At 38.0% G+C, this 14912-nt stretch overlaps 1 protein-coding gene across 1 annotated transcript in view; it reads left to right on the top strand.

Moving 5' to 3' along the window:
- Nucleotides 1–7508, top strand: part of KISS1R (KISS1 receptor) — a 648022-nt gene extending 640514 nt beyond the window's left edge. The window contains 1 exon segment of the mRNA XM_053702823.1: nucleotides 7152–7508. Coding sequence (XP_053558798.1) covers nucleotides 7152–7508 — 357 coding nt within the window.
- Nucleotides 7509–14912: the final 7404 nt, after the last annotated feature.

The following is a 14912-nucleotide window of genomic DNA, read 5'->3' as shown; positions in this document are numbered from 1 at the left end:
TCGGTAATTCGGTTTCGTAATTTATTAGTGTAGTTCCAAATTTTGAAATTCGGATGCATTCAAAACCATTACCGAATTATTATTAATGTCGAAACGAATCTTTATTACAGACCGAATCGTTATTTCTAATGTTCCGGCAATTGCGTTAAACCGCTGCCGCCACTAAATAAAGCTATTAACCCCTAAATCACCGTCTCCCCCATATTGCAGACACTAACTAAATAGCAAAATAAAGTTATTCACTCTGAACCTATAAACCACTAAACCGCACCCCCCAGATCGCCAACACTACCTAAACCCATTAACCCCTAAACTGCCACCCACCTCATCACAGACACTAACTAAATAACAAAATAAAGTTATTAACTCTGAAACTGCAGTTCCCCGACATCGCAGACACAAACTAAACCTGTTAACCACTAAACCGCACCCCTCCAGATCGCCAACACTACCTAAACCTATTAATCCCTAAACCGCCGTTCCCAACATCGCCAACATTAACTAAAACTATTAACCCCTAAACCGCACCCCCCGCATCATCAACTCTTCCTAAACCTATTAACCCCTAAAGCGCTGTTCCCAAACATATCCAACACTAATTAAACCTATTAACCCTAAACCACAGTTCCCCAACATCGCAGACACTAACTAAACCTATTAACCCCTGAACCACACACCCCCACATCGCCAACACTAACTAAACCTATTAATTAACCCCTAAACCGCTGGCCCCCACATCGCAACAAACTAAATTAAACTATATTAACCCCTAAACCTAATCCTAAACCTAACCCTAAACCTAACACCCCCTAACTTTTAACATAATTTAAATAGACCTTAATTAAAGTTTAAATTATTAACTAAATAATACCTATTTAAATCTAAATACAAACACCTAGATTACGAGTTTTGCGTTAGAGGCTATGCAGTGCTAACCCCTAAATCGCCGTCCCCCCCATATTGCAGACACTAACTAAATAGCGAAATAAAGTTATTCACTCTGAACCTATAAACCACTAAACCGCACCCCCCAGATCGCCAACACTACCTAAACCCATTAACCCCTAAACTGCCACCCACCTCATCACAGACACTAACTAAATAACAAAATAAAGTTATTAACTCTGAAACTGCAGTTCCCCGACATCGCAGACACAAACTAAACCTATTAACCACTAAACCGCACCCCTCCAGATCGCCAACACTACCTAAACCTATTAATCCCTAAACCGCCGTTCCCGACATCGCCAACATTAACTAAAACTATTAACCCCTAAACCGCACCCCCCCCGCATCATCAACTCTTCCTAAACCTATTAACCCCTAAAGCGCTGTTCCCAAACATATCCAACACTAATTAAACCTATTAACCCTAAACCACAGTTCCCCAACATCGCCGACACTAACTAAACCTATTAACCCCTGAACCACACACCCCCACATCGCCAACACTAACTAAACCTATTAATTAACCCCTAAACCGCTGGCCCCCACATCGCAACAAACTAAATTAAACTATATTAACCCCTAAACCTAATCCTAAACCTAACCCTAAACCTAACACCCCCTAACTTTTAACATAATTTAAATAGACCTTAATTAAAGTTTAAATTATTAACTAAATAATACCTATTTAAATCTAAATACAAACACCTAGAGTTTTGCGTTAGAGGCTATGCGGTGCTAACAAGCAGTTTATGCTCACCGCTCACTTACAGACAGCGCTGGTATTGCAGGTTTTTAAAAACCCGGCGTTAACCGCAAAAAAAGTGAGAGAAGAGCAAAATTTAGCTCCACATCTCACCTCAATACCAGCGCTGCTTATGTTAGCGGTGAGCTGGTGAAACATGCTCGTGCACGATTTCCCCATAGGAATCAATGGGGGAGAGCTGGCTGAAAAAAACTCTGAAAAAAGCAGCGTAAAGCTCCTAACGCAGCCCCATTGATTCCTATGGGGAAACAAAAGTTATGTCTACACCTAACACCCTAACATGAACCCCGAGTCTAAACACCCCTAATCTTACACTTATTAACCCCTAATCTGTTGCCCCCGACATCGCTGACACCTGCATTGTATTATTAAACCCCAATCTGCCGCTCCGGACACCGCCGCCACCTACATTATACTTATGAACCCCTAATCTGCTGCCCCCAACATCGCCGAACCCTGCATTATATTTATTAACCCCTAATCTGCTGCCCCCAATGTCACCGCTACCTAACTACATTTATTAACCCCTAATTTGCCGCCCACAACGTCGCCACCACTATAATAAAGTTATTAACCCCTAAACCTAAGTCTAACCATAACCCTAAACTCCCCTAACTTAAATATAATTTAAATAAATATAAATAAAATTACTTCAATTCACTAAATAATTCCTATTTAAAACTAAATACTTACCTATAAAATAAACCATAAGCTACCTACAATATAACTAATAGTTACATTGTATCTAGCTTAGGGTTTATTTTTATTTTACAGGCAACTTTGTATTTATTTTAACTAGGTACAATAGTTATTAAATAGTTATTAACTATTTAATAACTATTTAATAACTACCTAGTTAAAATAAAGAAAAATTTACCTGTAAAATAAAACCTAACCTAAGTTACACTAACACCTAACACTACACTATAATTAAATAAATTAACTAAATTAAATACAATTAATTACAATTAAATAAAATGATCTAAAGTACGAAAAAAACAAACACTAAATTACAGAAAATAATAAATAATTACAAGATTTTTAAACTAATTACACCTACTCTAATCCCCCTAACAAAATAAAAAAGCCCCCCAAAATAAAAAAAGCCATACCCTACACTAAATTACAAATAGCCCTTAAAAGAGCCTTTTGCAGGGCATTGCCCCAAAGTAATCAGCTCTTTTACATGTAAAAAAAGTACTATCCCCCCCCCAACATCAAAACCCACCACCCACACAACCAACCCTACTCTAAAACCTACCCAATCCCCCCTTAAAAAACCTAACACTAACCCCTTGAAGATCACCCTACCATGAGACGTTTTCACCCAACCGGGCAAAAGTGGTCCTCTAGAAGGGCAGAAGTCTTCATCCAACCGGGCAGAAGTGGTCCTCCAGATGGGCAGGTCTTCATCCAGACGGCATCTTCTATCTTCATCCATCCAGCGCGAAGCGGGTCCATCTTCAAGACATCCGACGCGGAGCATCCTCTTCATCCGGAGCCTTCTTCAACAATTACGGTTCCTTTAAATGACGTCATCCAAGATGGTGTCCCTTCAATTCCAATTGGCTGATAGAATTCTATTGGCTGTTCCAATCAGCCAATAGAATGCGAGCTCAATCCTATTGGCTTATTGCATCAGCCAATAGGATTTTTCCTACCTTAATTCCGATTGGCTGATAGAATTCTATCAGCCAATCGGAATTGAAGGGATGCCATCGTGGATGACGTCACTTAAAGGAACCGTCATTGTTGAAGAAGACTCCGGATGAAGAGGATGCTCCGCATCGGATGTCTTGAAGATGGACCCGCTCCGCGTCGGATGGAGACTTCTGCCCGTCTGAAGGACCACTTTTGCCCAGTTAGGTGAAGACGTCCCACGGTAGGGTGATCTTCAAGGGGTTAGTGTTAGGTTTTTTTAAGGGGGGATTGGGTGGGTTTTAGAGTAGGGTTGGTTGTGTGGGTGGTGGGTTTTAATGTTGGGGGGGGAATTGTACTTTTTTTTTTACAGGTAAAAGAGCTGATTACTTACCCTTTTAAGGGCTATTTGTAATTTAGTGTAGGGTAGGGCTTTTTTTATTTTGGGGGGCTTTTTAATTTTGTTAGGGGGATTAGAGTAGGTGTAATTAATTTAAAATCTTGTAATTATTTTATTATTAGTTTTAGGTGTAATTGTAACTTAGGTTAGGTTTTATTTTACAGTTAAATTTGTCTTTATTTTAACTAGGTAGTTATTAAATAGTTAATAACTATTTAATAACTATTGTACCTAGTTAAAATAAATACAAAGTTGCCGGTAAAATAAAAATAAACCCTAAGCTAGCTACAATATAACTATTAGTTATATTGTAGCTATCTTATGGTTTATTTTATAGGTAAGTATTTAGTTTTAATTAGGAATAATTTAGTGAATTCTAGTAATTTTATTTAGATGTATTTAAATTATATTTAAGTTACGGGGGGTTAGGGTTAGACTTAGGTTTAGGGGTTAATAACTTTATTATAGTGTTGGCGACGTTGGGGGCGGCAGATTAGGGGTTAATAAATGTAGCTAGGTGTCGGTGATGTTAGGTCCGGCAGATTAGGGGTTAATCATATTTAAATAGTATTTACGATGCGGGAGTGAGGCGGTTTAGGGGTTAATATATTTATTATAGTGGCGGCGATGTCCGGTTCGGCAGATTAGGGGTAACATTTTTTATTTTATTGTTTGCAATGTGGGGGGCCTTGGTTTAGGGGTTAATAGGTAGTTTATGGGTGTTAGTGTACTTTTAAGCACTTTAGATAAGAGTTTTATGCTACAGCGTTGTAGTGTAAAACTCTTAACTACTGACTTTAAAATGCGGGACAAGGCTTGACAGGAGAGGGTGTACCACTCACTTTTTGGCAGACTCGTAATACCGGCGCTATGCAAATCCCATTGAAAATATAGGATACGCAATTGACGTAAGTGGATTTGCGGTATTTCCTAGTCTGGCTCGTAATACCAGCGGGCGTTAAAAAGCAGCGTTGGGACCGGCCAACTCTGATTTTTAACCCTAATGCACAACTCGTAATCTAGCCAAAAGTAATTTACCTGTGAAATAAAACCTAAGCTAACTACAATATAACGAATAGTTAAATTGTATCTAGCTTAGGTTTTATTTTATTTTCACCGGTAAGTTTGTATTTATTTTAACTAGGTAGACTAGTTAGTAAATAGTTATAACTGAGTTATTCCTAGAATAAATACAAATTTACCTGTGAAATAAAAATAAAACCTAAGCTGCCTTACACTAAAAGTTAACATTACAAAATAAAAAACTACCATTACAAAATAAAAAAACTACCATTACAAAAAATAAAAACCACTAAGATTACAAAAAATAAAAAACGCTAAAATTACAAAAAATAAAAAATACTAAAATTACAAAAAATAAAAAAACTACCATTACAAAAAATAAAAAACACTAAAATTACAAAATAAAAAAACTACCATTACAAAAAATAAAAAACACTAAAATTACAAAAAATAAAAACAACTACCATTACAAAAAATAAAAAGCGAAATTATCCAAAACAATAAAAATTATTCCTATTCTAATACTCCTTTAAAAAAAAAAAACACACCACAAAATAAAAAAATCCCTAATCTATAATAAACTACCAAGGGCCTTTTGTAGGGCATTGCTCTAAAAAAATAAGCTCTTTTCCTACAAAAGAAAAACATAAAGACCCACTAACATTACACCCCCCCCCCCACCCACAAAATAAAAATAAAGTTAAACCTAATCTACCCATTGCCCTGAAAAGGGCATTTGTATGGACATTGCCCTTAAAAGGGCATTTAGCTCTTTTACTGCCCATTAAAAATAAAAAATGGCTATTCTAAAAATAAAAACACCCTAAAACAAAAAGAATTGCACAAAATAACAAAGGAATTATCAAAAATAATATAAATTATTCCTATTCTAATACCCATTTAAAAAAAAACACCCCAAAATAAAAAAAAGCTAATCTATAATAAACTATCAATAGCCCTTAAAAGGGCCTTTTGTAGGGCATTGCAGCATTGCCCTAAAGAAATCAGCTCTTTTGCTCACAAATAAATACAAAGATCCACTAACATTACAAACCCCACCACCCAAACCAACAAAATAAAAAAAAATATCTAAAAAAAACTAATCTACCCATTGCCCTGAAAAGGGCATTTCTATGGGCATTGCCCTGAAAAGGGCATTCAGCTCTTTTAAATCTAAAAAGTAAACACCCCCAAAAAAACTTAAAAAAAACCTAACACTAACCCCCCTTTAGGTACTCACAGTAGCTGAAGTCCCACTCTTGAATGATCTTCATCCCGGCGGCTCCATCTTCATCCAGATGGATCCATCTTCATCCATCGTGGGACCGGCATCTTCTTCATCCCTGCGGAGGTGGAGCGGTCAATGCGCGGAGGCGGGAGTCCAGGCGGAAGTCCATCGATATGACATGGAGGTTCTCTTCATGCGATCTTCTGCCGCAAACTGAGGATTCAAATGCAAGGTACCCCTTTTATACTGAGGGTACCATTGCATTCCTATTGGCTGAAAAATTTAAATCAGACAATAGGAATTAGGGCTGCTAAAATCCTATTGGCTGTTCAAATCAGCCAATAGGATTTAAGCAGCTCTCATTCTATTGGCTGATTCAAAAGTCTATAAATACAAATATACACAAATAAATACATATGTATTATATGTCTTTGTCAAAGCCCTAAAGACCTCATATCTTTGAGCCCTTAACTTTTTTGTGCAATATTTTTTTAAAATGCATTTTATTAGATAGTGTTATTATGAGTGTAACCGTATTGTGTAATGTATTTTTGATGTGTTTTGTGACACTTATTTGTTTTGCAAAACAGTTAACCACAGCTCTGAGGAGGCGCTAACCTTACGAGCGTTAACTTCAATTGTACTCAAGCGATCGCATTTGCTTTCATCTTGTAATATGAGCGCAATTTAACTTGTGCACAAACGAAAGCAAAAAACCCTATAATGCAGCAATTAAATATTTTTCCCCAAATGTTTGAAAGTAAAAGCTTTTTAAATATAAATTGAAACTTGTAGGAAGTGACCATTTCTTTAAAATGATACTGCTGCTTTAACTTTCACTGGGTAGCAAGCACAATATCCATAGCTATAATGATTGAAAGTGACAAGCATGCCAAAAATGTTTTATTAAATTCAGGATCTTCTGTTAGAGAAAAAAATCTTTAACACAATTTATGTCCTCTGTTAGAAGGAACAACAGAAAACAAAATGAGCTCAGTTTTAGAATAAGCTTGTGTATATTCCAGGTGTTCTTAGTATTTTGTACAAAATGTTCTCTATTTTAAAGGGATTTCCACATATTCATTTTGTTTAGTGCTTTTTGATATTTTCCACATTTCCTTTTTTTATGCTAATAATAATTTATTTTCCAGATCCAGCTACTGGCTGAGCGCTCTGAGGTAATGCGCACCAGGATTTCACGAATGGTGGCTGTTATTATTCTACTTTTCACAATCTGCTGGGGCCCAATCCAGCTCTATATCCTATTCCAGGCATTTAGTCCTAGTTTTCAAAGAAATTATTACACTTACAAAGTGAAGATCTGGGCTCACTGCATGTCCTACACCAACTCTTCAGTCAACCCGATTGTCTACGCTTTTATGGGCGCCAACTTCCGCAAGGCCTTTAACAAGGTCTTCCCTTTCCTCTTCAAGCAGCGAGTCGGAAGCACAGGAGTAGCAAATCCTAACGCCAACACTGAAATGCACTTTGTATCTTCAGGCACCTAAGTATCTGCTGTTCATACAGAGATAAGAAAGGAACAATAAAGCTTGATGTATTCTTGGAGGTGTCTCAGAAAACTATCCACTTGAGTGATACATTGAGTGATACATTAAAAAACAAAAACATTATGAGCAGATCGCTGTCTGAGTGGATAATGTGCATACAGTGCTATAAACCAAATTTGCCTTTATATTTAATTGATTCTGGAATAATGTATTTTGCCCAGGCTTTTCTGGCAATAAGATGTATTACCTGATGTGTTGCATGAGGTGACAGCTTAAATATTTCATTATTTTACCGGAATGACTGAAGAATCAATGCATCTCTTTTTATACTTGTATGCTTAAGTTTACTGCAAAACTACATATAGCAAGACAGAAGAATTAAAATACATCAAAACGAGTACTGATTTCTACCTCTTATCAGATAATAAATTGGATTAAAAGGACATGAAACCGCAAAAATGTATTTCGTGATTCCGAAAGAGAATACAATTTTAAACAACTTTCCAATTTACTTCTATTATTTAACCCCTTAATGACCACAGCACTTTTCCATTTTCTGACCGTTTGGGACCAAGGCTATTTTTACATTTCTGCAGTGTTTGTGTTTAGCTGTAATTTTACTCTTACTCATTTACTGTACCCACACATATTATATACCGTTTTTCTCGCCACTAAATGGACTTTCTAAAGATACCATTATTTTCATCATATCTTATAATTTACTATAAAAAAAATATAAAATATGAGGAAAAAATGGAAAAAAACACACTTTTTCTAACTTTGACCCCCAAAATCTGTTACACATTACAACCACCAAAAAACACCCATGCTAAATAGTTTCCAAATTTTGTCCTGAGTTTAGAAATACCCAATGTTTACATGTTCTTTGCTTTTTTTGCAAGTTATAGGGCAATAAATACAAGTAGCACATTGCTATTTCCAAACCACTTTTTTTTCAAACAGCGCTATTTACATTGGAACACTGATATCTTCCAGGAATCCCTGAATATCCCTTGACATGTATATATTTTTTTAGAAGACATCCCAAAGTATTGATCTAGGCCCACTTTGGTATATTTCATGCCACCATTTTACCACCAAATGCGATCAAATAAAAAAAATTGTTCACTTTTTCACACATTTTGTTACAAACTTTAGGTTTCTCACTGAATTTATTTACAAACAGCTTGTGCAATTATGGCACAAATGGTTGTAAATGCTTCTCTGGGATCTCCTTTTTTCATAAATAGCAGACATATATGGATTTGGTGTTGCTTTTTGGTAATTAGAAGGCCGCTAAATGCCACTGCGCACCACACGTGTATTATGCCCAGCAATGAAGGGGTTAATTAGGGAGCATGTAGGGAGCTTGTAGGGTTAATTTTAGCTTTATTGTAGTGTAGTAGACAACCCTAAGTATTGATCTAGGCCCATTTTGGTATATTTCATGCCACCATTTCACCGCCAAATGCGATTAAATAAAAAAAAAAAGTTTAATTTTTCACAATTTTAGGTTTCTCATTGAAATCATTTACAAACAGCTTGTGCAATTATGGCACAAATGGTTGTAAATGCTTCTCTGGGATCCCCTTTGTTGAGAAATAGCAGACATACATGGCTTTGGCATTGCTTTTTGGTAATTAGAAGGCCGCTAAATGCCGCTGCGCATCACACGTGTATTATGGCTAGCAGTGAAGGGGTTAATTAGGTAGCATGTAGGGAGCTTGCAGGGTTAATTTTAGCTTTAGTGTAGAGATCAGCCTCCCACCTGACACATTACACCCCCTGATACCTCCCAAACAGCTCTCTTCCCTCCCCCACCCCACAATTGTCCCGCCATGTTAAGTACTGGCAGAAAGTCTGCCAGTACTAAAAAAAAAAGCTATCCATTATAAAAAAAAAAATTTAAAAAGGCATATTTACATATGCTGCTCTGGAGGATCCCCCCCTTAGCCCCCAACCTCCCTGATACCCCCCAAACAGCTCTTTAACCACCCCCCCTCTAACTTATTAGTGCCATCTTTGATACTGGCAGCTGTCTGCCAGTACCCAGTTTATAGTAAAACATTTGTTTTTATTATTTTTTTTAAATATTTTTCTGTAATGTAGCTTGCCCCCCCCCAAAAGACCAACCCCCCACCCCCTCTCAGATCTTTTAGATCGATATACTTTAGATATTTTTGGCCCTCACTGCCACTTTTTTCACATCATTTTTCTGTAGTGTAGCGGTTCCCACCCGCTCCCTACCCGTGCGCGCGCCCCCCGGTGTTCCCGCCCATGATCCCGCCCCCCTCCACATCATACGGCCCATCAATGGCTGCCCACCCGCCTCCCAGACTGCATACCCCCCAACTGTCCCGATTTTCGTGGGACAGTCCCGATTTTAGGGGTCTGTCCCTCTGTCCCGAGTTGCTAGCCATCTGTCCCAATTTGCCCCAGGCATTTAAAAAAAAATTTTTATTTTTTTTTTTAAATTCTATTGGGCCCATACTCAGAAGCAGCTGGCTTTGCTCTCACAGGGTTAGATACCTGTTATATTCCCTGTGGAAAAGGAATGGTGTATGGGTTAACCCCTTAACGACACGCGTCGTACTGGGTACGTCTTGCACAAACTGGTCTTTAAAGACCAGCGACGTACTCTGTGGCCCTCTCCGCACCGGACATCGATGGCCGCAATAGTTGGTGGGTGGGAGCCGACATGGGAGGCGGGTGGGCGGCCATCGATGGATTGCAGAGTGCAGAGGTGGGCGGGATCGTGGGCGGGATCGCTGGGGGGGGCGCGCATGGACGCGCGCACGTGCACGGGGAAGGCGGGCGGGCGCGTGCACGGGGAGGGAGCGGGTGGGAACCATTACACTATGGAACATAGTTAGTTTACATTTAGAGGGATAGAGGGAATAAAAACATAAATCACAATAATCAAAGTGATCTGGGAAGGGGTGGGGGTTTAGTCTTGGGGGGGGAAGCTACACTACAGAAAAGTGGGGAAAAAAATAAAAAAAAAATATTTTTTTGTAAACTGGGTACTGGCAGACAGCTGCCAGTACCCAAGATGGCTCCCAATAATGTAGAGGGGGAGGGATAGAGAGCTGTTTGGGGGGGATCAGGGAGGTTTGGGGCTAAGGGGGACCCTACACAGCAGCATATATAAATATGCTAAAAAAAATAATAAAAAAAAATAAAAGATACATTTTATTTTAGTACTGGCAGACTTTCTGCCAGTACTTAAGATGGCGGGGACAATTGTGGGGTAGGGGAGGGAAGAGAGCTGTTTGGGAGGGATCAGGGGGTTTGATGTGTTAGGTGGGAGGCTGATCTCTACACTAAAGCTAAAATTAACGCTACAGGCTCCCTACAAGATCCCTAATTAACCCCTTCACTGCTAGACATAATACATGTGTGATGTGCAGCGGCATTTAGCAGCCTTCTAATTACCAAAAAGCATCGCCAAAGCCATATATGTCTGCTATTTCTGAACAAAGGGGATCCCAGAGAAGCATTTACAACCATTTGTGCCATAATTGCACGAGCTGTTTGTAAATAATTTCAGTGAGAAACCTAAAATTGCGAAAAAATTACGTTTTTTTAAAAAATTTGATCGCATTTGGCGCTGAAATGGTGGCATTAAATATACCAAAATGGGCCTAGATCAATACTTTGGGTTGTCTACTACACTACACTAAAGCTAAAATTAACTCTACAAGCTCCCTGCATGCTCCCTAATTAACCCCTTCACTGCTGGGCATAAAACACGTGTGGTGCGCAGTGGCATTTAGCAGCCTTCTAATTACCAAAAAGCAACGCCAAAGCCATATAAGTCTGCTATTTCTGAACAAAGGGGATCCCAGAGAAGCATTTACAACCATTTATGCCATAATTGCACAATTGTTTGTAAATAATTTCTGTGAGAAACCTAAAGTTTGTGAAAAAATTTGTGAAAAAGTGAACAATTTCTTTTATTTGATCGCATTTGGCGGTGAAATGGTGGCATGAAATATACCAAAATGGGCCTAGATCAATACTTTGGAATGTCTTCTAAAAAAAAATATATACATGTCAAGGTATATTCAGGTATTCCTGACAGATATCAGGGTTCCAATGTAACTAGCACTCATTTTGAAAAAAAGTGGTTTTGAAATAGCAAAGTGCTACTTGTATTTATTTCCCTATAACTTGCATAAAAAGGAAAGAACGTGTAAACATTGGGTATTTCTAAACTCAGGACAAAATTTAGAAACTATTTAGCATGGTTGTTTATTGGTGGTTGTAGATGTGTAACAGATTTTGGGGGTCAAAGTTAGAAAAAGTGTGTTTTTTTCCATTTTTTCCTCATATTTTATAATATTTTTTTATAGTAAATTATAAGATATGATGAAAAGAATGGTATCTTTAGAAAGTCCATTTAGTGGCGAGAAAAACGGTATATAATATGTGTGGGTACAGTAAATTAGGAAGAGGAAAATTACAGCTAAACACAAACACCGCAGAAATGTAAAAATAGCCCTGGTCCTTAAGGGAAAGAAATTGAAAAATGGCCTTGGTCCTTAAGGGGTTAAGCAGGAGTAAGAAGGCTGCATACACTCTGACCTCAGGTAATGGTGACCTCTCTAACCTACCTCTGGTAGTGATGATATCTAACCCCTGGTGATAATACTAGCATGCCTTCAGTTTTATACAATGAGCAGTGCTAATACCAGGGTAACGAACAGTGGCAGCCGCAGACTGCCAGCTAATGTGCTTGCCAACCCCGGGATCCCATACAATGAATTACAGATACCCATATATGATGTAGTGTGTGTGTCTATCTGTATCCATAACTGTGTGTGTGTATCGGTATGTATAAGTTTATGCTATGTAGTGTGTGTGTGTCTGCATGTATAAATGTAAGCTATGTAGTGTGTGTATGTGTATCTGCATGTGTAAGTGTGTATCTGCATGTATAAGTGTATGCTATGTAGTGTGTGTGTGTCTGCATGTATAAGTGTATACAATGTAGTGTCTGTGTATCTGCATGTATAAGTGTATGCTGCATGTATAAGTGTATGATATGTAATGTGTGTGTGTGTGTATCTGCATGTATAAGTGTATACTATGTAGTGTCTGTGTATCTGCATGTATAAGTGTATACAATGTAGTGTCTGTGTATCTGCATGTATAAGTGTATGCTGCATGTATAAGTGTATGATATGTAATGTGTGTGTGTGTGTATCTGCATGTATAAGTGTATACTATGTAGTGTGTGTGTATCTGCATGTATAATTTTATACTATGTAGTGTGTTTATCTGCATGTATAAGTGTATACTATGTAGTGTGTGTGTATCTGCATGTATAAGTGTATACTATGTAGTGTGTGTGTATCTGCATGTATAATTTTATACTATGTAGTGTGTTTATCTGCATGTATAAGTGTATACTATGTAGTGTGTGTGTATCTGCATGTATAATTTTATACTATGTAGTGTGTGTATCTGCATGTATAAGTGTATGCTATGTAGTGTGTGTGTATCTGCATGTGTAAGTGTATGATATGTAGTGTGTGTGTATCTGCATGTGTAAGTGTATGCTATGTAGTTTGTATGTATCTGCATGTATAAGTGTATGCTATGTAGTGTGTGTGTATCTGCATGTATAAGTGTATGCTATGTAGTGTGTGTATGTGTGTATCTGCATGTGTAAGTTTATGCTATGTAGCGTGCTACTGTGCATTTTTGCTGACTTTAAAGGCCAGAATCTAGAATATTAATGGGGAATGCAGACAGTAGTTTTAAAGAATTTATTAATAAATGTGCAATTAAGATAAAAATATTTAGCACTGTCTCTGCAAAGGCTAATTAAATACAGCGCTCACATAGCCATACCAGTGGTTTGAGCTTGTGTTTGATTTGCTGCCTAAGTGTATTAAAATATATGACTTTATTTAGAATTTTATTTTTATTACTTTGGTCTTATGATTTTTTAAGCCCTGCCCACCACATTTCAATTTTTTTGTAGGGGGGGATCCCTCTTTTGAATTTTGAAATGTTGGGAGGTATGAGACTGGCTCCCACCCACCAACGAAACCGGCCATCGATGTCCGGTGCAGAGAGGGCCACAGAGTGGCTCTCTCTGCATCGGATGGCCAAGGGGGGTTATTGCAGGATGCCTCGATGTTGAGGCATCACTGCAATAACCGGAAAGCAGCTGGAAGCGAGCAGGATCGCTTCCAGCTGCTTTCCAGACCGAGGGCGTACGCCATACGTCCTCAGGCATTAAGTGTATTTTTTTTGAGGACGTATGGCGTACGTCCTTGGTCGTTAAGGGGTTAATTAGCTTCCTTCTCTTGTTATTCTTTGCTGACAGGTTTATCTAAGTAAGCTCAGGAGCAGCAAAGAACCTAGGTTCGAGCTACTGATTGGTGGCTGCAGATATATAATAATTGACATTGGCTCACCCATGTGTTCATTTAGAAACTAGTAGTGCATTGCTGCTCCTTCAACAAATGATACCAAGAGAATTAAACAAATTAGATAATAGAAGTCAATTAGAAAGTTGTTTAAAATTGTATTCTCTATCTGAATCATGAAATAATTTTTGGGGGGTTTCATGTCCCTTTAACTTTACCATGACCCTATCATTTGTACAATTTTACTATTTTTATAAGACAAGAAGGTATTTGTTACATTGTAAGATAAGTGCATTTCACATGGGAATTTATATCACTGACAGATTTGAGAATGTGGGTGATTTCTCTCTTTTGTGTAAAAAAATGTATATAGTATTCTGTAGTTTATTTGTACATTGTGCGTCTCTCTGATACATGTTTACTGCATAACAAGGTAATATTGAATCTGAATCAAAGCAGCTAGCGATATCTTTTTGTAAGTGGTAGACAATGCCCCAATGAATTTACAACTGATTTGCAAATACACATTTCTTTCATGTAAGTGGCAAGAGTCCATGAGCTAGTAACGTATGGGATATACATTCCTACCAGGAGGGGGCGAAATTTCCCAAACCTCAAATGCCTATAAATACACCTCCCACCTTACTCATACCTCAGTTTTACAAACTTTGCCTCCTTAGGAGGTGGTGAAGCATGATGTAAAAGGCGCTTCTAAGCATATTGCAGCCCAGTTCCTCTCTAAGTACAGTGTTTGTCTGAGGGATGTGAAGGGAGTATTGCCTGATGATGCCATGTTTTCATCTATGGGAAATCTATTCTAGGGCTCTCTGTAAATTTGGTCGTGGGGATTTATCTGCTGCCTCCCTTTACAGATCAACATTATACTCCTCTACCATTACCTCTGCTGATATGTTTCAGTACTGGTTTGGCTGTGTCTGCTATATGTGAATGGGTGTCCTCTGGTAAGTATATATCATTTTTAAGACACTCTCAGCTATGGAAGGCACTTTATATTATAAAG

This window comes from Bombina bombina, chromosome 2, assembly GCF_027579735.1.
Source record: "Bombina bombina isolate aBomBom1 chromosome 2, aBomBom1.pri, whole genome shotgun sequence".
Lineage (NCBI taxonomy): Eukaryota > Metazoa > Chordata > Amphibia > Anura > Bombinatoridae > Bombina > Bombina bombina.
The sequence above is the reverse complement of the archived record's forward strand: the minus strand, read 5'-3'. Positions and strand labels throughout refer to the sequence as shown.